At 38.7% G+C, this 23,804-nt stretch overlaps 1 protein-coding gene across 1 annotated transcript in view; it reads left to right on the top strand.

Moving 5' to 3' along the window:
* Nucleotides 1-487: 487 nt before the first annotated feature.
* The window catches only part of LOC148082142 (cadherin-10-like), a 36,997-nt gene continuing 13,680 nt past the window's right edge, over nt 488-23,804 (top strand). The window contains exons 1-4 of the mRNA XM_087789263.1: nt 488-602; nt 9,001-9,337; nt 17,158-17,452; nt 21,156-21,275. Coding sequence (XP_087645389.1) covers nt 9,134-9,337; nt 17,158-17,452; nt 21,156-21,275 — 619 coding nt within the window. The 5' untranslated portion in view covers nt 488-602; nt 9,001-9,133. The remainder of the gene's footprint in view (nt 603-9,000; nt 9,338-17,157; nt 17,453-21,155; nt 21,276-23,804) is intronic.

Here is a 23,804-nt window from a genome sequence, read left to right as displayed (position 1 = left end):
TGACGATTCTTCATGCTGGCGGGAGATCTCGGAAGAGGTCCATCCATCTGGACGTCCATCCTCTTCATCAGCTTCCTACTTCAGTATTCCACCGTCAAACTACTCCTCTACCCCCACCTCCTCCACCACCTCCTCCACCCGTCCCTTTTGCTTTTTCTATTTCCTCCCGTTTTGCCTCTTCTTTATCGTCAACTTGTGAATGGCAGCCAATCAGGGGCTAGAGTCGCCTCGGCTCCAGCCTCGGTGACATCCATCGCCAGGAGTGATGCACTGCGAGAGAAAGAGAGGGGAGGAGATAGAGAGCCGAGGAAAGAGGAGGAGGAGGAGGAGGAGGAGGAGAGGAGGGATGAAAGAAAGCAAGTGTAGAGGAGGGGAAAGGGGTGAGGAGGGCTGAGAGAGAGAGAGAGAGAAGCAACACACTCTCTCTCTCTCCATCTCTCTCTCTCTCTCTCTCTCTCCATCCCTCTCTCTCCATCTTCCTCGCACACTCACCAGCTGTACCGTCGTCAGTCTTGGAATGTAAGCTCCACCGCCAGGAGTACGACTGTCCACCGCCGGAGCTGAGCTGGGGAGCAGAAGCGACACCTCGACACCATCGAATGGTGAGTCCCGTCGTTTCATTCTTCGTCCGCAGCACCAGAGAGTCCCAGGGAGAGCTTCCTCGCACTTGCACGTGCAAACTTCAACAGTGTCGCTCTGTTGTTCCCTTTTGACATGAACCTGCGTGAGTCGGTCGTGGCAAAGTGTGTAACCGCGCATGTGTGTGTGTCCATCCCGCTGCACAAACTTAAATCATTTTCATCAGGAAAATAAGACATCAATTTTGAATTCATGTAGAAAAAAATAAAATAAATAAACAACTTAAATTCCATCTCCATGATCTGAACTTATCATTGAATTTTCTTTTTTTATTTCACACTTTTAGACGTGTTGTACACTTGAATCACCGTTTTCATCTTTTTTTTTTTTTTAAAAAAGGGGCTCCCGCTCTCTCTGAAACGCTCAGAGGATTTGAGAACATAAGTAAAGCTTGCTTAGGTTTTGCCAAAGACTGCGGGCTTCAGCAGCGGCGCGGGGAGAGAAAGATGGGTCGAGGGCGCCCCCAAGCGGAGATGTGAGGGTACAGCCGGGAGATCGCCGCATCAAAATCCCCACATTTACCAAAACCCACACTTTTATCTCATCCTCCCGCCGTGATGCTGGACTCACAGCCTGCGTCAGTCAACATGCCAACGATGGTGGAAATAAAATAAAATAAAATATAATATTGTTCGGGTTTAAGTTGCAATAACGATTGTTTCTTATCGCGTTTCCTTCTGCAAACCCTAAAAGTAGAAACAATATATATTTTGCCATTTGTTTTTTATTTTATTTTATTTTTTCAATATTACTGTCAATAAATAATTTAACTTTTTTAAAAACATGTTTTGCACAACATCCTACGAAATCATAAAATTTATTTAGCATATTAAGAATATTTTAAGATATTAACATGCGCTTCGCAGCACAATTTAAAGCATGAAGCAAGACATTTGGTAATAAAAAAAACGGTTTACGTCCTGTGTGAGTGTGGAAAACAAACATTAGCCTAATCCTGTAAAACAACAAGATAATGATTTCTAGCATCTTCAAACATATGTAAGAACATTTTCTTATTTAAAAAAATATATAATGTTGTATTCAAACTAGTTAACATTAGTGGAGTCAAAGGTTGTGGTTTATTTGAAATACTGAGGAATGATTAAGTCGATGAAAAATAAGTTTAGCATCACCGCGTTAGCTGTTTAAAAACGATAATTTCAGACACTACAAAACAAAGAGGAAGCTAAAGTAGCTTCTTGTAAGGATGTTTCAATGCATTAAATGTGAAATGGTTCTTGATGAGAGGTCTGGTTATGTTGACACAGTATCTACCTCCGTTAGGGTTAGAATATTATATTTCAACGTACTAACATGTGTGAAGTATTATTTTTATTTATTCATTTCAACTTTTTTTTTTGCAGCCATATATAATCATTGATATAAGCATGATCGTTTTAAATGCTATGTTCACATCATTTTAACATAATATTCAAAGCTAGCTCAGCATCAACATGCTAGATGCTACAAAAGGAGGCCTTTTTTAAATTCTTATATTTATCATTTTAAATAAAAAAACATAATCTCTTGTAGACCCATAATTGTGACCCTGAAATAAAAAAGGGTAATCAATATATTTATTTTCAAGTGTATTCTTAATTTATGTTATTCCAGATGACAACCCAGATTACCCTAAATCTTCTGCCTTCTACTTCAAATCAGATGAAAACTATTCACACAATCGACTTCATTAAAGGAGCATAATTTGGTATTTAAATGTAAAATATTTAATAAAAAAAAACGATTTTAAGGAGTTCATGTCTAGCAGTTTTACAGTCTGAGAATCATAATTCACAATTCAATGCTAGGTTGGTACTTACAAGTTGGCTGAAACAAAGCAATCCCAGACGTGATGATTTCTATTTCATGGCAAATGTTTTCTAAAAATAGATGATTTAGATTTCAGGTCTTTCCTGTGAAATGTGTTGCGATCACTTAGTAAGTTACTCATGTGGTCTGAGGATTATAACTTTGATGTTGTACGAAGTTGCAAACTAATGTTAGCAAAACCATAAAATTCAATTTAAATTGTTTATGTTTTTTACATAAAATTATGGTTGACGATAAATTTAATTTTTAGTTACATTTTATTTTTAGTTAAATTTTCTTGAAACAATTTATAATATACTTAATAAACTAATAGAGAAAATGTAACACATAAAAGAACATATGAAATAACTAGTGATTGTCTGATGAAGTTTCATGAAGCAGTGTCATGTTGTTAAGAGGTCAGTAGGTGGCGCCATTAGTTTATAAATGTCGTGATGTTTCGTTAGAATTGTTCAAAACAAAAGAAAATAGTGCAGAGACCGCCATCTAGTGGACTCTGAAAATAATGTCACTGGTTCATGAAGCTTCATCAGCACATCAATAGAAATAACTGAATCACTTAATTTCACAGCTTGTTTCATGATATTTAACTTAAACTGGCAGAAGTCTGGTGACACAATGAGACTCAAATTTGTGTGTGTACAGTACGTGTGTTTGTTTGTGTAGTTTTTGTGAGCGTGTGTAGAGGTGTCTGTGCATGCATGTATTTGTCAGCATGTTTGTGTTGACAAGGAAATACTAATTACACAATAAACATGTTATACATATGTTGTTAATATTTTTGACCGAAAACAAACATAATATTAATAGCGTGTTGGCCTTTCAGACACTCCCAGATGTGTTTGTGTGCATGAACGTGTGTGTGTTTTCATGTACAAAATGAAAAGCAAGTCTTATGGGTGCTGATTCACACTTTCTATTCTATTCATTGTAACTGTGGCTAAAATTACTCTATGACTCACCCAGAATTACAGTTATTTAACAGTAATTATATGTTACGTGTTATTGTGGATCATAATGATTTAAGCATCCGGGTGTCGTTTGATCTTTGAGACCTGGTCTGATGTTTCTAGAACCAGACGTTGAGGAGGTTAAAACCTAAACAAATCTAGATAATTCCCTCTGGAATGAAGAGGATTAAAAGGACCGAATAAATGAGTCTTTTGAGTCAGTGTAATGTCAAGAGTCTCTTAGAACCGCTGCTTTAACCTTAGTGTTATGAATCATTTCCTTAACTGACAAAAGTATTATAAGTATAATGTCTACGATAATACTTCCTGAATCAGTGTTTTCATGATTCAGTACCTCATCTCCATCAGAACCCAGAAACGCTCTGGCTACTGGCTTTCATTGAGACACACACAGGTTTTCTTCTGACATCCGTGATGTATTAAGAACAGAATTAAAGAGACTAAAGATCCTCAGACACCCTTTGAATCTTTTTTGATGGGTGAATGGGAAGAATTTCCCCCCTGCAACAGTCCCCACTTATACTTGACTACATCTTTAATCATCACTTTGATTCACTTCAAACTTTGTCAAAAACAAGTGGTTTGGGCAGGAAATCAATTTCTGCTGACACAGCGGTTCAAGTGAATGAAAGGAAAAGGCTAATAAGAAAAGTGTCGACTTCAGATCTCATTAACCACCTCATTTGATTTTCAATGCAAAAGATTAAATTCACTTACTTCCACATCCGACAAAGGCAGCAGTGAGATAATCTCCTGAAAGACCAAACGTCTCTTTGTTCCGACAAACCTCCTTCATTGACTTTGTGTTGCTTATTTAAGAGCAAAAGGAAGCTGGCGCGCCTGAGCAGCATTCCCTCGGGAACGATGAGGAACGGCTGTCAGGATGACTCCAGCTCTGCAGGCTTTTATAATGCCTTCGTGCTAATCTGGGTCTTTTTTGAAAGATAGGCAAGATCCATAAGGATTAACGCCTCGCAGGTTGATAATTATGCATGCACGCCTAAATTACCCAGCATCATCAACAAGGACGACGAATTGCGGTACAAAGAATTGGCACAAATCTCAACAGGAATCCGGTGAAATGGAACATTAAGTGATCAATCATACTAGCTGAAGAAAATACTCCCCAAAGTTGTGTTACAAATGATTTTAAGTGTGAAGCTGCTCGTTTCCTTTGTTTAGCCACTAGAATCACTAATATCAGAAAATCTAATAATTTGAAAATAACTTGTGTTCAGGGATACTTGTTTTACTGCCACAAATGGTTCGACTTGATCATTTTAAATGTTTTACAATAACCGAACCAGGGGCCAGCCAAAGGCCCACGCGTAACACTTTGGCGATGTCACAGGAGAATGGATTTCTACTTCAATTATCGTTCAAAAGGTTGATGTTTGAACCAGAATTGACGACGTAAGCCTCTTCTTCTGATGATGAAGCGCACACTTGTGTTCCAGCTCCATGGACACAGAGTTGTCAGAATGAATGCTTGAGGTGCTGAATTCAGCACCATGGACAGAGACAGAACCTTCAGTGTTGATATTAAGTGATTTATGTCGCAGTTTAGAAGAAGCTGGTTGGACTAACATCTATGGTTAGAATAAAAAAACCACAGCAACAACAACAATAATTATACACAACTGGAGGAGTATTTTTCACTTTAGTTTGGTGGATTTCTATTTATTTAAAATTTCATTATCATTGGAGAAGCAGCTTAACTTTATTTATAGAGCTGTTTAAAACAACAGCAGTTGACACAAAGTGCTGTACAAGGACATAAAAATATCAGACGACATAATATGAGTTAAAAAACAAAGATAATACAATAAAATGAAATCAAACGGCACTTAGAACGGCCACCAAGTCGCACTGTATTAAAAAGAAACCATAAAGCACCGATAAATCTGCTTGGTATTGCTTATTCAGACATTTCTGAATATTCCAGCTCGTCCTTGAGCTCAATTAAAATTCTGGATATCAATCTTAGATGTGTTGGGCCTGTAAAACACGTTTCCCCCCCCAAATCTTCTATTAAAGGACAAGCACGCCTGCAACCACAGCGCCCTGAATAGACACGGCCTATTAAATCTTGCGAGGATATGAAAAAAAAATGTTTATGATTAGATTAAGCCAGAGCGGCTTATTTTATTCACTGGGAAGTGAAGGGACCAAAACATGCTTGTAATTCTACGTCCAGCGCTTGTTATCCCTAATCTGGACGTCCGACACTCTCTGTAATCTGCTCAAATTATTCTGCTGAATCCGAACATCTTGGAGCAGATATACAAATAAGCTCCTCCTCGGGGTCTCTCACAGGCTTGCATGAACGCTCTGAATAAATGGTTTTGCTTGTGCTGTACGCGAGAATAAACAAACCCACTGACTTTGAACCGTGAGACACTCATGGATTTCTGAGTCCAGTTTGATGAGAAATTAGTGGCACGCGGCTTCGCTGCTAGTGAATAAATATTAAATAGCAGAGTATAAAAGACCAGCCCCAATTCTATCTCCTGCTGTTTCAGGAGTATGCTAATTTGCTGTAACATTATGACCAACATACTGTTGGTAGCACTCCTGCTGTTGCTCATGCTTTTAGAAAGCAACTACTGTGTTGATTTAAGTGTGTCTTAAAGTGATCTTGGACCTCTATTTCAACCACTCTGCCGTAATTGGTCAAACATTGAGCTTTGTCCTAAACCTCGGAAAAATCTAAACTAAGTAGGCGTGGTTACAGCTGGCTGGAGGAGGAGTTAAGTCCGTAATTACATCATAATGTGATTCGCTCTTGTAACCTCTCATTCGCTGAGATTTCAGGGAGGGGAGACTTTAGTAACAACATGGTCATGAGGGACTTACTGCATCTTGGAGAGGAAGACTTCAACATTTACAACATGTGAGTCAGGAGAGTTGGGTTTTCACGTTAGTTGCTCTTTAAATTTGGTTGAGGCTATAAATAATAAAAAAAATATTAACTTTACAATATTTTTACAGGTACACCTCTGCATAATATTAATTGCTTAAAGAAAACCAAATATAGATCAACTTAAAACACATAATTACTTTGATTTTTACTCTGTAACAGAGACTGTATAAAGTTCATCAATTAGGCTGAACATAATAAAACAAATTTCATAAGACCTAAAATTTCAAATCGTTTAAACTCTGTTCAAACCAACAAAATTGAACTTTTCATATTCTTTTTCAGGAGCATGATGTACTGTATATAAAACAAAGAATGTAAAAAAAGGTTGTTATTATTTTATACTTAGTGAGTATTCTTGGCTAGATTGAGCATGGTTTGCACTGAAGATTTTCATAGCAAGGTTTGAAGGTAATGCAACTTTCGTTCTCAATGTTAAGCTGGGACCTGTACTTGGTCTTTAGTACAGCAACTGGAGAGAAAATACCTGCTCGCTGGTTAACTTCAGTTTTCACATCCCAAGTTGTCGATAGTCGGCATGTTTTCACTGTAAAAACTCAAGAGACTATTTTGTGTGACTGAGCTGGAAAGTCTTAGCGATGCCTTAATTTAATTACCATTATTCTGTCCACTGCCAACGTAAACACACACTTTCCTCATCTGCCACTGTTGCCTTAGCTTTTCTTTGTCTCATTATATACGAGTCTCCTTTTGATCTTTTAGTTACTGTTAAATATTGTTTAATTGTTTCTCTTCAAGGGTTGGTTTTACATATTGTATTTAATATATTTTGCTTTGTTCGCACGCATGCTTGGTGTTAAAGCCATGGTGGATAAGGTTGTTAGAATAACATTTACTTCTGTGCCAATTTGGTACCAGCCCACTAAAAATAATACAATACCAGCTTGTATTGCTACTGTTTATACAGGGCAGTAAAAATGTGTGCGTTCTGTGAGGGCTGTGTGTGCTTAAAAAAAAAAATCAATTTTCTTTTGCATTCTGCCTGTGAATGGGCTAGAATCCACATTAATAGTTGTATAGAGCAAGAACAGTGCTTTGATTATTATGGTTTATATTTATTTTCTCAGCCACAAAAATGGCTTGCTGGCATGTTGGCAAGCAGTACTCACTTCCTTTTAGTCAGTGTGTTGGGTAAGACTTGAATGAATGATTGACAGGTCTCACAGTCACACAGCAGCACAGCTGTGTTTGAACGTGCCGACATTCCTCAAACGTTCTAATAATTTGGGCTTATTGCGGCTCACGGCTCCTTAAAGAAGCTCAGGATAATTAATAAAGACAAAAAAAAAAAGCCGCTGGTTTTAAAGTCCGACTTGATGAATGACTTTACTGTGGCTATTTTTTTTTTTCTACGATTGCACCCATTTGCCAAGATGTTGCAACGTCTTGTGTCGTCTGTCTTTCCTTCATACCAAATTGTACCCTTTCATGTTGAACAACATGAAAGTAGCGGCTTCACTTTTGGACGCGACAGTCTCTGTATTGTTCCATTATTCATGAAGGCGACTGAACTCAGGAGCACTGGGGGCGAGAATGATGCGGGATTGATCCCAAGTATCATAAATGTTTCCTCAGAAGTTTGACAGTGTGCTCTTTATGCAAGTAAAAATAACACGCAATTTTTCTACACGGAACATGCAACTGTTACATGACTATCAACATGACTGTTCAGTGTGATCTTTACACATTTATCAAGGTCAGGTGAGTGGTTACGTTAAACTGTTTCCCTACTATAATTTAATATTAATTTCTAGTACAAGTTTAGATTTTTTTGTACCTGCACTTTGGACTTAAATTTCAATGTTTGTATTAGTCACTCAAATCGAACTAAATGGGAATTTTAATGAAATCAAAAGTATATTGTTTTTGCATTTTGTCTTTAAATGTAGTATTTCCAAATAATATAATAAAAGTAGACTAATTAAAAAAGCTACATTTTATAATGTTGTACCTTGTAATATCCTATTTTTGATTTAAAAGTATTTATTTTCTGATGAAGCTTCATGAAGCAGTGTCATGTTGTTTACAGGTCAGTAGATGGCGCCATCAGTTTAAAAATGTTGTGACGTTTCATTAGAACAATTGTTCAAAACAAAGGTTAAAAGTGCAGAGACCGCCATCTAGTGGAGTCTGAAAATAATGGCACTGCTTCATGAAGCTTCATCAGCACATCACTACTATTTTCACCTCATCACTTCAGTGTATTTTGAAGAGACTCATTCTTACTTTTGGTCTGACAGCCCCTTACAACAGTTACAGTAAAAAAGCAGTATATTGTTACCGCCAGTGAATCTGAAACACCTTGAAATAACTAACGTGAAGAAAATAAAGCAGTTGCTTTATTGGCTTGAGCTGTGTAAAATAATCTTCCTTCCATTTATTTTTCAGGTCTAATGTAGAGGGAAACATTATTTTTTTGACTTAAACACGCAGGTTTGAACGATATCCTATTAGCCAAGTGCATAATTAGCTGCTATAAATCAAACAAATGAGCTTGTGTGTGCTCTGAACGCCGGCGAGTAATGTGCTTCATGTTTCAGTCTCCGTCCTTTGCTGTCAGCTCTCAAGGTTTGTGACGAGCGAAGCCAGCTAAAGTTCTCCTCTTCTTTTTTTTCCCAGGGATGTAAAAGGACACCCACATGCGGAAAAAAAGATGTCCTTTTCTGATGATACTGCCCCTTAGTGTTCATCTCAGCCCGAGCTCGTAATACGCCAGAAGATAATCAGGATTGTTCCCAGCAGTTTGGATACAATGCTAACAAGCCAGCTTCTGCTACTTCTGATGCTCCTGTGGTCCAGCGCTGCCATGCCGTTCACGCCTGGGAATATCGGGAATCTGCTAGGGTTGTCTGGAAACAACGGGATGATTCTCCAGCGCTCCAAACGGGGTTGGATGTGGAATCAGTTCTTTCTACTTGAGGAGTACACGGGCAGTGACCATCAATACGTCGGCAAGGTAACGTTATAGTTGCGGAAAAGTTGCAAAGAATGTTGTCGTGTTTATCAGGAAATATCATTTGCAGGCAAAGATTTAACAAGGTTTTTTTTTAGGTACAAGACAATTACATTTAAGATAGCAACATCAAAGACACCCTGTTATCTCAGGGTCAAAGTGACCCAAAGCCCCATAAACACATTTATTTGAGGTAGCCCTTGTGTTTTCTCTGGGTAAAGGTGAATGACCTCCCTGGCTTCCATAAATACATATGCAGTGGTGGAGGTCAATCACCTTCACCCAGAGACAACACAAGGGATAAAACAAACACATTTGTTTTCAGATCTTCGGGTCATCTTGACCCTGAGATGACACAAGGCTTGCCCTGCTCATTTTTCTGTGTGGACCCTAACAGAGTTTCTAGAGCTCCTTGGTCGATTGCTTCAACTCAAGCCAACCACAGTGATTCTACATTGCTTAAGGAAAATGTATTTGCATATGAGTAATCTGTTTTGAGTATGTAACCAGTACAGTGCCTTATGAAAGTGAAAAAGTCACATCAAAATTGCCTGTCATTTCACCTTTTCTGTATTACTGATCAAAATGTGTGTCACATATTATGTAAAATTGATAGACATTCTTATGAGGGGATTCAAATGGTCCATCTACCTTCTCCTCGTGGTGGGACAGAGTGAGATCTGTGACACAAAGTAGAGCAACAGCCTCTTAAACATAGTGCTATGCTACACAATATTTGACATCTAATATTGATGTGAACAAAGGTGTTAAGTGTGTTAAAAGATGACACATATTACTCAACATGGAAACACAACAAAGCGTGGAGCATTGGGATGTTACACATCAGTGTTAAGACAACGCAACACAAATATTGCATCAGTGTGTGTTTTAATACTTGGTATTTTGATTGACACAATATGCTACACTACATCACACACAGGTTCAAATCACACTGCTATGCAAAGCATTACAAAGGTCACACAAAACAAACAAAAGTGACTCATAATGTGTGTTACGATGAAGCTATGTAGCTCATAGAAACAGCATGCTAGCATTGTGATGGTGGAATAAACTACAGGACTACTTGTAACTGGTGGTGTGTCCCACATTGTGACATTCCGGACATACAATTATTATTTTGAGTAAAAGTGTGTCCTGATGAGCAGTGTGCGAAAATGTGGTGGGAAATGCATACTCAATTGGGGCACTCAAACGCACAGAAAATTGAGTGTGAATCGATGGACACTTGAAAACTGAAGCTACGTCACTGGCAACGCATCTTCGGAGCTAAATGTCTCGAAAAAGCACTCATTTTACCACAAAACAACACAACAAGAGTAATAAGAAAGTGTAACAACTTATTAACTTGTTTCATTCGGTGAAAAACGCTGTCAAGTGTCGGCGATACAGTTCCAACGGTTCTACCCTGTCAACATTTGAGCACTGCTCAAGCATGTGCACTGTCTTACAGTGTACCGTGAAGCAGTGCACTTAGAGAAATGCGAGCACGTCCTTGGTTTTTTCAGTGGCAGGGCTGGGCCTCAGAGGGGGTGAGATGTTAGAGGAAGAAGCACGTACGACAACGATCAGGGACGGGTCGTGAAATGAAAACGTACAACAGTTCCTGATGAAAGCGTGTGTGTTTGTGAGAGAACTGTCAGATGAAACATTTATCATCCGGCTCTGGCGGGACGGCGGGGAAGTGTGCACACATGTAAGCCGTATATTGGATTTATAGATACACACGCTCGCTGACAAAGTGCCGGATGGGATGTGGCAGCAAGAGTTCCCACACCTTCCTTTTTTTCAGGTTGTTTGTCCAACAAGACAGGGTTTTAAATTGGTCAAACGTTAGTCTACGGAAAGTTTCAATCCAACAAGCGTGTGGAATACAGCTCCAGTGATGAGACACATTCATTTTTCCAAGATATACTAAATATTTAAATGGTATTTTGATTCATGTTTTGTCAAGACTTAGCAATCTTTAATTTCTTTGAAATACACACGTTTAATTATTTTCATTATGATTCTAAATAGGGCTGCCTTTGGATATTTCCCATTTTCTAAATGATAAACAGAGAATTGTGTATTCTGTTCACCGAGATGAGTCACCAGATCATTTTGGACAGGATGACGACTGGAAACTTAACTTCTTGAAAAACGTGTGAATAAAGATGAGATTTTTTTTTTTTTTTTTTCCCGGGCCTGTTTCTGTGCCTCACCACCCACATGGATCAGAGAGTTGCTGTCAGCTCGCCGACGCTGCCGGCAGAACGACAGGTGCGATGAGGAACGCTGCGGCTCGCAACTTCACTGAGGGAAACGCGATGACGGTCGACAGCCAATTTTCTGTGAGGAAGTCGGCTTTCTTCGCGCTCCTCATCCCGCGGAGTAAACAAGTGTCTTGTGCGAGGTTGAGTGGGGGGGGGGGGGGAGGACGGGGGATGTGACAACTTTCGGGGGAAAACCATCATGGGGATGCAAAGTAAAATGTTAGTAAATAGTAAGTAAATAAATGGAAAGACGAGTTTACAGAGGAGGAAAAGAAAAAAAAAACCTCTCAATCAGCGAGTGTGACAGAGCAGAAAAGATAATTCCGATAGGAATGAGTTGGAAGTGCTTGGTTCAATCTGCATATGATTTTGGCCTTGAGTCCCTGAGAAAGACACTTAACTTTAATGTATCCTGATCGTGAGCCGCACTGCATTACAAAACTACTCCCATCACATCGTGATTGTGTTTGTAAGTCACAAAAGCATGTTTGGTCCAAATCAGCTGTTTAATAGCAGACTGATCCAATTGAATCTTTTAGAATGCCATGGGTTACCTTTTTAAAAAAATATTAGGGTGACTGAGAGAACATATGACATGTGCAGCCTCATTATTCTTCAGACAGAAATACACTATTGATCTGAGTCCATGGTTAGTGTCAGAAAAAGTCAGATGTGATCCGACCGCCTGCCATGACAGGATGGATGTGTAGTTTTTTCATGTCATGTGGTTTACCCAACACTAACCATTGGACCGACTGGTAGATTGCAATCAACGTATAGAGCAGGGGTCTTGAAACCAGTCCTCAAAGGGCCTGGTTGGTGCAAGTTTTTGTTCCAACCAATCAAGAGCAACGCTTTTAAGCCAATCAGGAGTCTTCATAGTGTAATCAGTTGATTGTCAGTCTGGTGTTGCTTGTTCAAGCTGAAACCTCATTGGTTAAACTGTACATGCTTGGTCGGTTGGAACCTGCACCGACCGGGTACTTGAGGACCGGTTTGGAGAACCCTGGTATAGAGTATCTCTGTTATAATGTATCTGTTTTCATACTTCAACATTGGTCACAGATACATCACCCATTTTGACTCTCCACTGACATAAGACCAGACCTTCTCTCCCAGAATACTGTATAATATCACCAAAAGAACAAAACATAATGAGTCACTATGAACACTGTAAAACTAGTAAGACCAACACTAAAACATGCCCTAGGTTCCATCGGTCAATCATAATTCAGCCTGCCTGAACAGCTCTTGCACGGAATTTGGCTAAACTTAATTTCCTAAACGACACAGAAATTCTACTAGATTAGTCAAAGACCTCATATCTAGCCCTAGCTCACTCCAGATTCTTTCAATGACTTGTTGGAAAAAGTGTCACTGTGGAGCACATATTGGAATAACTTTTAAAAACGAATGTAATTCTTAACCTTGAACCTTAATCTTATCTAGCTACGAACCCCTAACCATTGCGTGGACCTAGGACTGGGTACCGAACGTTTGTTCTTTTGTGGCACTGACCAAAATACTTCGGTGGTATTCAGTGGTTGCTCTACCACGAAAGGTTGGGTGGGGCACAAAAGTGGGCACTTTACAGTGGTGTGTAGTGATGTTCATGGTTGGTGAGACCCCTTATGGAGTCAAAAATACAATTGTAAGAAGTGAAGAAGAACCTTATTTCACTTTTCATCCAAAAGCACTTTGTTTTATAACAGCATTTCAACTTACACAAAAAAACAAACATTCATTTTTAATTGAATTGAGGACTTCGCTTGTCTCTGTTTATTTATTGCAAACACACGTAAGTATAGAGATGTTTGCGGCATACATTTAATTTTGACCTTCACTAAAAATGTCAGTTATTTTTCAAACTTTAAATTAGGGTTGTCTATCAAAATTAAAAATAATAATTAAAGACTTTTAGACGTTTTTTATCATGATGGTGATTCAATTCAAGAACACGATCCATTTTTATTATATACAATAAACCTTGAAAAAGAATGCAACTGACCAGTGTTGTTTGTTTCTTGAATATATCTTTCATCGAAGCAAACTTGTCAACATCCCTCTCACACTCTAAGGTTAAAATAAACTGCCTGAAGCGAGTCCAAAGAGCAAAAGCCTTTGAATGATTTTGATAAATTGTCTTAGTAAAATTATCTGTCTTTATATAAGATTGATTATCCCCAATAAAATATTTTATATGTTATTGCTCTATAATGAAGAAAAAATATGTTCACAATTATAGCCTGCATAGTGTTCCACAGCGCCACCTACCCAACGCCAGTGGTAGTATCAAAATATACCTTGTTATTCAGTGCCAAGATTCGGTACCAAAGGATCCTTTAAAAACCAGAAATTGAAGCGAGGTATCAGGACCGGTAAGGAAGATTATAAATCAATACCAAGCCCTACGTGAACTTTAAACAAAACCCTCTCTCCCCACTAAAGAACAGCATGTTCCGATTCCCTCAATGATGTCATGGGGTCTGAAACATAACAATAAAAAATGTGATTGAGTCCAAAGTTTGAGTGTCTCATGAGGATTCACTGACAAAGCTCAACACTCGACTCTTGGTCTGGTCTCATCCTCTTCAATCAACACACATTCACTCCAGCTTGATTCCATGATTAGAACAATCAAGCACATAAGAAACCTATTTATTTAATTACATGTTTGATGAAATACGCATCAGCAGCGCCGTGCTTGGGAGGATGGTGACTGCACTTGTATCTGTGCGAGCGCAGAAGCTCGAATCTCATGTTCACTTACTTTTGCAGCGCAATTAATAAGCCAGTGCGTGCTGCTACGGCCTACTTCCTAACCAGAGTTCCGGCTTGTCAATCATCTGAGCGTCGACTGAGCTATAGGAGCAATTATGTCATTATGGTTCTTTCTATAGTGGAAGTTGTCGAGTGTCTGACACGGTTTGAGAGGGACTTATTTTAACTTCTTTGACTAGACTTCATCGTCAAATATTATTGATTTTATTTTTCAACCTAGTGTGGAGACCTAAATAGAACAAAATTATTAATTTTATTCATTAATTATGTCGGCTAATTGAAGCCAAACAGATTAAATACCCTTTTCCAGCTGGTGATTGAAGACACACACGCACACATGTGATAGATATATAAAAAAAAGGTTATTAAATAATTCAAATATACAAAAGTGTGTATACAAAAGTAAGTCAAAATCTAAAATTGACAGAAAATTCTCCTGAGAAATAAACATCAATGAAAGGAAATAATTTAGTTAATATAAATACCAAAACATTGGTGTTTTTCGGGGTAAGACAGTTGACAAGATCATTGTTGTTGTCTAGGAAATGTGTTTTCATTTTCCTTGTTTTAATACCCACTTTTATTCCCTGGCTTTTAACACAGTGTGAGACTTGGTTTAGTGCCGTTCACTTATTTTAGTTTCTTCTATTACTATATTGTTTTATCTTAGTCTTTTTAACTATTTTATTTTAGCGTGGTATTTCTATGTTGGTGTATGTTGATGTACACTGTAATAATACGGATCGAAAAGCATAAACAAGACAAACGAGTGAACTAAAGTGATGGAGGGGATTATTTTTCCCCAACAGTAAGGAGCAGCATCAGTGAGAAGTTCATCATATCCAATGATAAAACTGCTGTGACAACCTGTCTTCTTTGTTGACAACTACATATCTAAAAGCCATATGTCTTCCCTCAGAAGCAGTAGATCAAACGTAAGTCACGACTCAGTATCTGCATTTAAATTTCAATTGAACCTGTTGACGGCAGCAAGTTGCTTTGACAGTAAAGAGAGAAAGAGTCATTCTTTATGGCTGAAATCACTCACAAAGAACCTGAAGTAAGATTTACAATTCTGCTTTTACTAAAGAGTCCTCATTGATTTTGCCGCAACCTTATCCATAGTGACTCTCCTCTCTTTTTTAGTGGCCTTGAAAGATTATTTTTCTATGAAGCCCAGAATAAAAGGTACAAACAAAGTAATGTTGTTGATTTCCGAGCAGGATAAAACTAAGAAATACATCCATCTTGTCATGAACTGTCATTTGTTTTTACTCCTGTCCATTTTCCTGGTTAAATTGTGAAGTCCTGATCCTTGTCTCGTCAACTTCCTGTTGTGCTCCTAATCTGATTGACATACAGAGGTTGATTGAGAACTTGGGATAATTGTCCGTCGGAATGAGTGTGTGTGTGAATGGTTGTCTGGCTTTGTTTGCAACTCCCATAAGGGATTTAGGGGTAATGAATGTATAAATAATAGCAAAAACAATACCAATAATATGGATAATGGAGATGATAATGATAATTATACTAATAATAACAATAGTTATGATAACAATGATTATAATGTAAGCAAACAGTAGTTTTCATGAAAAATGGCAAATACCTGGTGGACATCTCTTCCTCACCCTCCTCTTCCATCTTGTTTGTTTTCCTGTATTGGCCCCAGTCGGATTCTTCACGCCAGTCACCAAACTCGCTGGGCAAAAAATAATGAGTTCCCCGGCAGCGTGAAAACATTAATATTAATAAGTGATTGACTAGGTCCCAAACTAGTTTTCATTTGGAGTGTGAACCAGGAGCCGGTGTCTCGGAATAGATCTTCTGACACATAATAAGCTTGAATCAAGTGTCTGTCACCGTCGGCCGACGTCATTCCTTTCCCGCGGCCTACAGGTGATGGATGGTGACTAATTTCAGCGATTGCTGCTGAAGGTCGATATTCATCATCTCACAAAGGTTTTAGGAGGGTCCTTTAATGTGGACTAATGTCGGACGTCAAGGCTGGGTCTGATCCATCAACGCTGAGGCACGTGACTGACACCAGTGTCATTGAACCGTCAACCTTTTGACCTAATCTGAAATGTCGCAGCAGAGATTATAAAGAAAGACGAGGAAGGAGAAGATGGACAGATGTTAAAAAATATATATGTATTGTTATGGTATCCAACATAAAATAAAGAAATGAACCATAACCACAATATTTTTCTTTCTGCCTTGTTGACTCATCACAACAAAAATATTTAACTCATTTACTAATATCATATAAACATATGAATATAAAGATCATTCATATGTGTATTAAAGTAAACCAATTCAATAAGAAACATAAGAAAAAAATAAGAAAATACATAAATTACAACAAAAACTAAATATAAGGATGGTGTTCATCACCAGGAGCTGAACAAATTGGAAGTGATGCTCCTTAGTGATGGTCTGATGGAGCTTCATGAAGCAGTGTCATGTTGTTTAGAGGTCAGTAGGTGGCGCCATCAGTTTCATTAGAACAGTTGTTCGAAACAAAGGCAAATACTACTAGATAGTGCAGAGACCGCCATCTAGTGGTATTCACACTCACAAAGGCGACACTCCTCATCAAAGTTGATCAAATCTACTTGATTGTTAGTATATTTTCCTACATGGTAGATTTGAAACTGAATCGGTCAAAGGAAGTGACTACACACAGCATGGATAGGAAGTGTAACCTTGTTGGTAGAAAGAACGAACTTGAAACATTGGCGAACTCAAACTATTGTCTTCCTTCTCCAGATTCACTCCAACATGGACAAAGACGACGGTACAGTCAAGTATGTCCTGACAGGAGACGGCGCCGGCAGCTTGTTCCTGATCGACGAGAAGTCCGGCGACATTCACGCCACCAAGCGGCTGGACCGTGAGGAGAAGGCCATGTACACGCTGATCGCCAAGGTTCTGGACTGGAGGACCAACGCCGAGCTGGAGCCCGACACGGAATTCAACATCAAGATCCATGACATCAACGACAACGCGCCAAAATTTGCCAAGGAGGTCTTCTTCGCCAGCGTCCCGGAAATGTCAGACGTTGGTGAGTCACAGCGTCTGAGGACTCGCTTTGGATCGTGTGTGATCTGTCGTGTTGAAAAGTGACTCCTTGTGACTCTTGTGTGTCTGGTCACTGTATGGATAGCTTTGTGTTTGTGTGATTTTTATCTTGTTGTATAAATGAGTGTGACGTGATGGTGTGTCATCATGATTGTGTGTGACCATTTTTAGTGCAGTGGTGGCTGGCCCATAGAGGGCGCTGGAGCGCCACCCTCCCACCCTGGTGCAGAGGACAGGTTGTTAATAGTTTTCCTTTAGTTTTTAAATAATTTGTTTTATTCTGTATACAGAACTGTTAATGTATATCATAGTATAATTAAAGGCATAATGAAAATTATAAAATATCATTAGCTGCCAAAGTTTGATTTCTACTAAATTAATATTGTCTTAGTTTAATATAACACTATTTTACAACTGATTTGTTCAATGTTATAGGAAGGGAAATGCACCTAGAATATTTTTCAGCAACCACCACTGCTCGAGTGTGTGATTGCAGTGATGTGCGTTTCATTGTATGGCCTGTTGTGTTTGTGAAAATCACATGCATGATCATACAGTGTGTAGCAGCACAACATTGATGTGGTGTGAGTGCAATTTTTGATACAATGCCAGTTTGTTGTTGAACAGAAAAAAGTTCTACAGACCTTCTGGGAAGACCGAGCATCAGGCACTGAGCTCTAGCAGATACATTATGAATGTGATGATGAGTTCAGGGCGTCTAAAGAAAAAAAGGCTCCTGTGAATTGGACACATAAATTGGCAAGAAACTTAAAAGAAGTGATTCAGTTCATATCTTCATATAAGTGATGGCCTCCTGCGGTGTGGCGAAGTCCTTCTGAACGCCTTCGAGTGTGATCCAGAGGAGGGTGGGAAAGACGAATTCAAACCAGACCCCGGAGATCTAACAGCCATTGGCGGGCGTTAATAAAGTTGGCTGCAATGCTTGCACTTGAGGGAATCATTCAGGATTGTGGAGATGGTAGATAGTGTCACTGGATTGTTGACCTCTCCCAAATATCCTCCCATTATTGCGCCAATACCTCGTCTCCAAGGTATGTATCCTCATACTGGGACAGATCCACACACACAGTTTCGTCTGGGTCTGCAGGGTAACGATTGTCACAGGTGGAACTTTTCTGACTGTAGCCTTCAGCGCGCTCACATCAGACTTGATGGATCCACTTTCATTGACGACAGATCTCATTTTATGGGCTTTAAATTGCCTGATAATGCTGTCTGCAAGTCAGACTTGAAGAGAACATTCACTTTATTGCCAGAGTTGGGAGCAACTCATTAGTCTGCAGCTGTACCAGAAGCTTACGACGAGGCGAAGATGACGCAGACGAAGGATTGAATTTGAATACAATAAAAAAAATAAAAATAAAAGGGTTTTAAATTGAACTTGAATGCTGTTGTTGTAGAGCTCTGGAAAGACGAGTGCTACCCTATGAGTTGTGCACATCTTTGGTTGTGTTTGAGTAAGCACTTGTGTTGTGTAATAGTTTCACAAAAAAGAGGTTTAAGAGCATCTTCAGGTGCAGCTAGTTGGTTCCTAACATTAAATAGAAAATCCATACATTTGAAGACTGATACTACCTTTGTGTGCTGGGCCTTTGTTGAGATGCATTCACTGGTGCACTGAGTCAAATGTACACTAGAAGTAGCGCCGTGTACGATAAAAATTATTCAGTGGAATGATGTCATCTGTAGGGATCGTGAATGGCAAGGACTATTGTGTTGTTTAAATGGTTGAGCAGGTGAAGATGATCTGTGACTCTGCATTTATCAGTATCATTGTAGCATGAGGGCATCCAGGAGAGACTCAGAGTAGAACCACTGCTCCTCCAGTAGAAAAAAAAGGGGTAGAAGCTCTTGTCAGGATGTCTTGAAGAGGTTTTCAACTAGGAGGAGGACCAGAGGTAGATGGAAGGAATCTCTCAGGACTACAAGGGAAGTCTGAGCCTCCTCAAAAATGTCAAATTATTCCTATTTTTAGTTGTTAACTAAAACGTTATAAAGGTTAATGTCTTGAAAATATTCCAAGAGTTAGACCTTTAGAGTTAAACCTTCCATTTAAAACAGCAGATCAAACTCATAATTTGTGTCTATATTTGCATGCATGTCACAGATTCCTTATAATTGAGTCGACAAAGAAACTGTGTATTTTAATTTCTCATCACAGTAATCCATTGTCAGCTTTGCACGATAAGGTGGCTCCTTGTTCACTTCTTCATCTGCTCGCTGTGGCTCATTCACAAAAGCTAATGCAATTTTCCATTTTTTAATAGGCCTTTAGGACCATCATATGTTATGATTGTCCATCCAATTAGGGATTTGCGTCGCTGCGCTCCACTTCATCCCGTTTAAATGAGAAATAAACAGAACAATATAGGGGAAAGAAAATATAGCTCTTAATTTGAAAAATTAATACGGCAACAATCTGCAGCAAATAAAAAGCTAATTATATGAACGACAAATAAGAGAACGTCTGGACGCCGTGTGCCGCAGTTACGAGGTGGGTCAGGGTCACCCCAAATCATCTGCCCGCTAATAATGTCGAGCGAACACAAGGGTTCATCAAGTCAGCCAGCCGTGGAATCAGCCACTCGTGTTGCGCTTCAGCAAGTGAGCCAGACAGATGTTCCAGGGCCATTAGCATGCATGACGGAGGTCAGACCCAAACAGGATCCGTCAGAGGTCTCCTGAATGCCAAGAACGACGTTTGTGTTGTGCTGGTGGTCGGGGAGGAAAACTGCTCAGATCTTTTTTTTAACCCTTGAAATTTTTAGTTGAGCAATTTCAACATTCTAGACTGATTCTTTCACCAGTCATTTCCATTATGCTTTTTCCACTTTTTCTTGAAAAAGCAAAAATGTGTGCAAAAGGGTGTTTTTGTTTTTTTGTTATTTTTGTTGGCGCAGGAGGCAACAGTGGGCAAGATGAACGGATATTTTCCATCTCTACATTGTTCACTTTTACTTGTAATGTAGGTCCTTCCTTACATAACTACTTTCAGTGACTCTTAAAGTACTAAGAGTCATTTTAATCAAAGATCACAATTGTTGTGTCTTTGCGTCTCTTTGACTTTTGAGTTGAAAAAAAACAACAACATTCTCTGAGTACTTTCTGTTTATTTATAATAAATGTATGTATAACACTCAACTCTATGAATTTTATTTTTGGAAGGAGGCATATTCACTTTTTGTTTTAAATAAAGAAAATGTTAAGAAATTAAGAAATGAAAAAAAAAAGTTCTCTTCTTATACGTTGAATGAAAAATCTTGCCATTATTTCTATCAATTGTTGATTCATTTCACTTGTTCAAAAGTAAAATGTGATCTACTGTTTAGTAGTGATGGGTTGATAAAGCTTCATGAAACTGTGTCATGTTGTTTAGAGGTCAGTAGGTGGCGCCATCAGTTTAAAAATGATGTGATGTTTCATTAGAACAGTTGTTCAAAACAAAGGAAAATAGTGTTGATAAAGCTTCATGAACCAGTGGCATTATTTTCAGAGCCCATTAGATGGCAGTCTCTGCACTTTCTACTGTTTAGTCAGATAGGAATGTTTGAGTGTTGAAGAAGTAAACCAGAAATACTTGGAACCTTTGAGTCCAGGGCTGTCACAAATGATAAAGTAGCAAAATGTATAAAACATTCTTCGCTCACACTGAAACTGATTTGCAGGAACATCTGTCGTCACGGTAACCGCCACCGATGCAGACGATCAAACGTATGGAAACAGTGCCAAGCTGGTGTACAGCATCCTGCAGGGCCAGCCATACTTCTCCGTGGATTCAGAAAACGGTGAGTTCGTCTCAGTAGAAACAAAACTGCTTTCAGAGGATGCGAGGAAGATTCATGCAATTATAAAGTGTTTTTCATGAGCTGGCATTTTAATTTCAGCCTCACATTTGTGTGTCTGCTGAAAACATCACACGAAGGTTTCTTAAAAATAACTTCTCATTTTTATCAGTTTTTGGATGCACACTGAGTGAACCTAAGCTCACCGAATCATTTGATCCAGGTTTTGCATCCCTTCCAATATATCACTGCCATTACGGTAACAAGCAGTACTTCTACAGATGGACCATCCAAACACAGACCAGATTCACCTGCACATGCCTCAAGAGTCTGTGCAACTCGGTACTATAGCGGTGTGATGATAACTAGTTTCTGAGTATCAAAACTTTCCAATAATTGGATGATGCCTGCAGTGTTGAGGTCACAGAGAGGGAGTGAGAGGAAGATAGTTTTGTAAAACGAGCGTGAAGTGAGTTGCAGAGTGTATATTTTAGAAAGTGAGTGGTGTGAAAGTGATTTTATTTTAGACATAACACACGTCTACTGTGGTTAAGTATGAATGCAGACCACCTGGACATAACTGGAGCCTAGATGTTCAGCTTGTCCAGATTGTTTCTAAGCTCATATGTTAGTCAGATTTAAGATTCTGACTCTGATTGATTATTTAAGATAAACATTGGAAAGGAATGACTGATTTTTATCAGTCTGGATAATTCAATTTCTATTAAATAACATTTATTACCCGAGACATTTGTTGAACTTTGAAAAGCTGCCGCAACGCACAAGTTAAAAACTTAAATAGCTGTTTGTTAAAAAGACGGTTGCCGTCGTTAGCCTCACTTTCTTTGTACTTATTGAGGCAGGAACAATCTGCTGCTCCGGCGCCGAGTTGTTTGTCACAAATGCAATAAAGTGCATTTTCTAGAGTGAATTATATTTCTTGACGTGTGGCATTGAACAGAAAAGAAGCCATTAAATTCGAAAGGCAGTGCAGCGGAAAATGGAACTTTTTACTACGACTCTGTCTTCTGCACCTCAGGTTTTTATTGTCTTTTCTTTGTTTACGAGTCATTTAAGTGATTCATTTGTCGATCCAAAAATAGCTCATGACCACAAAATTGTTCCTTCTGCAAACTCCAGCAGCTGTTGGATTACTATTTTATGGCGGCACACTAGGAGCACTGATTAAACTCACTCCGTCCAGGAAAAGAGAACAAAATCTACAGATTATGTAAAGTCACAGTCTGAGGAAGTAATAATGTGTGGTGCCTTCCGTGGTCGCCTAGATTCAGGCACAATAAATCAACGTTTATTATCCTTGAAAAAATATATTTAGAGCATGAATGGGTCAATATGAGCGTGAAAATAAGTCAAACGTGGTGGATAAATTGACTGTCACACTCAAAGTGTGACACCTGGCAGCTCTGGTGGACCATTTACTTCAGCACCTGGGGCTTCCCAAGAATTGTATATATTGTCCTGGGGCACCACCTTAGGCCCACCATAGTTTGCATACCGGTTGCAGTGTTGCCTCCTCTAAAAAAATGCAAATTACCTGGTCCCTAGTCCCAACATGAGTAATGTTTGGTGTGTCCCTCTAAACCTCCTACATGGAAAGGAGGACCACAGGGTGTATGGGGCATTCACATTGTTAGGTTAGGAATCTGACTTAAAAGCTGTGAAATGAAACAATCAATATAAATCAGATCTGGTTCAAAGACCCAATCCCATGAATCTTCTTAACCCTCAATATCGGTACATAAGTATGAAATCGGTGCTCGCCACGAAGTGCTCAGTGGTATCCAAGAAGACCTAAAGCGTTAAGACTGAAATCACTGGCGGCAAACCCAGGAAAAAGAACAAGCTACAAATGTAAATATTTTCCTTGCGATACAAAAACCACATGATTGTGTTAGTATGATGGCATTTTATGGACTACATTACTCTTTGTACCTTGAAATTATTTTCTTTTTACAATCCCTAGCTGGTTGCAGAAAATCCAGCATTGCGCTTAAAATTTTATTTTTACAAACAAGCTGTGTTGTTACCTGTAGACTTGTAGCATTGCCTCTAGTTATTTAAAAATAAACTTGATTATTGTATTTAAAGTAGCAAGTTACAAGGGAAATAGAGATAAAGGAAAGTTTGAAAAGTACTCGGGGCCAGAGTAAGGTTGGATGCTGTGAATAATTCATAAAAAATGGTAAGAATAATACATAGAATGAACAAATAATAAACAAAAACATGAAAACATGATACAAGGTATTGTAAAAATGATATTTATCCAATCCTGAGAAATGATTCCTTGTTAATGTTTATAATATTGTGTGTTTCTTAATTTTATCTACTGAAATTTTTACCTTGACTTCTCTTGTCTGGTTTTTCTCCTTATGTCTTTTCCTATCATTTTCTCCTCTCCTGGCTTACTTACCTGCTTTTTCTCATTTTGCTTTTCTCTAATTTGTTGAGATGTGACTCATGGTCAAGTCACCTGTTTGTTCCTTTTTTCCTAGGAGTGTTTTTTTTAGTGGT

Source organism: Callionymus lyra, chromosome 4 (genome assembly GCF_982586985.1).
Source record: "Callionymus lyra chromosome 4, fCalLyr1.hap1.1, whole genome shotgun sequence".
In the NCBI taxonomy this organism is placed as follows: domain Eukaryota; kingdom Metazoa; phylum Chordata; class Actinopteri; order Syngnathiformes; family Callionymidae; genus Callionymus; species Callionymus lyra.
Note: the sequence above shows the minus strand (reverse complement) of the source record. Positions and strands in the feature narration are given on the sequence as shown.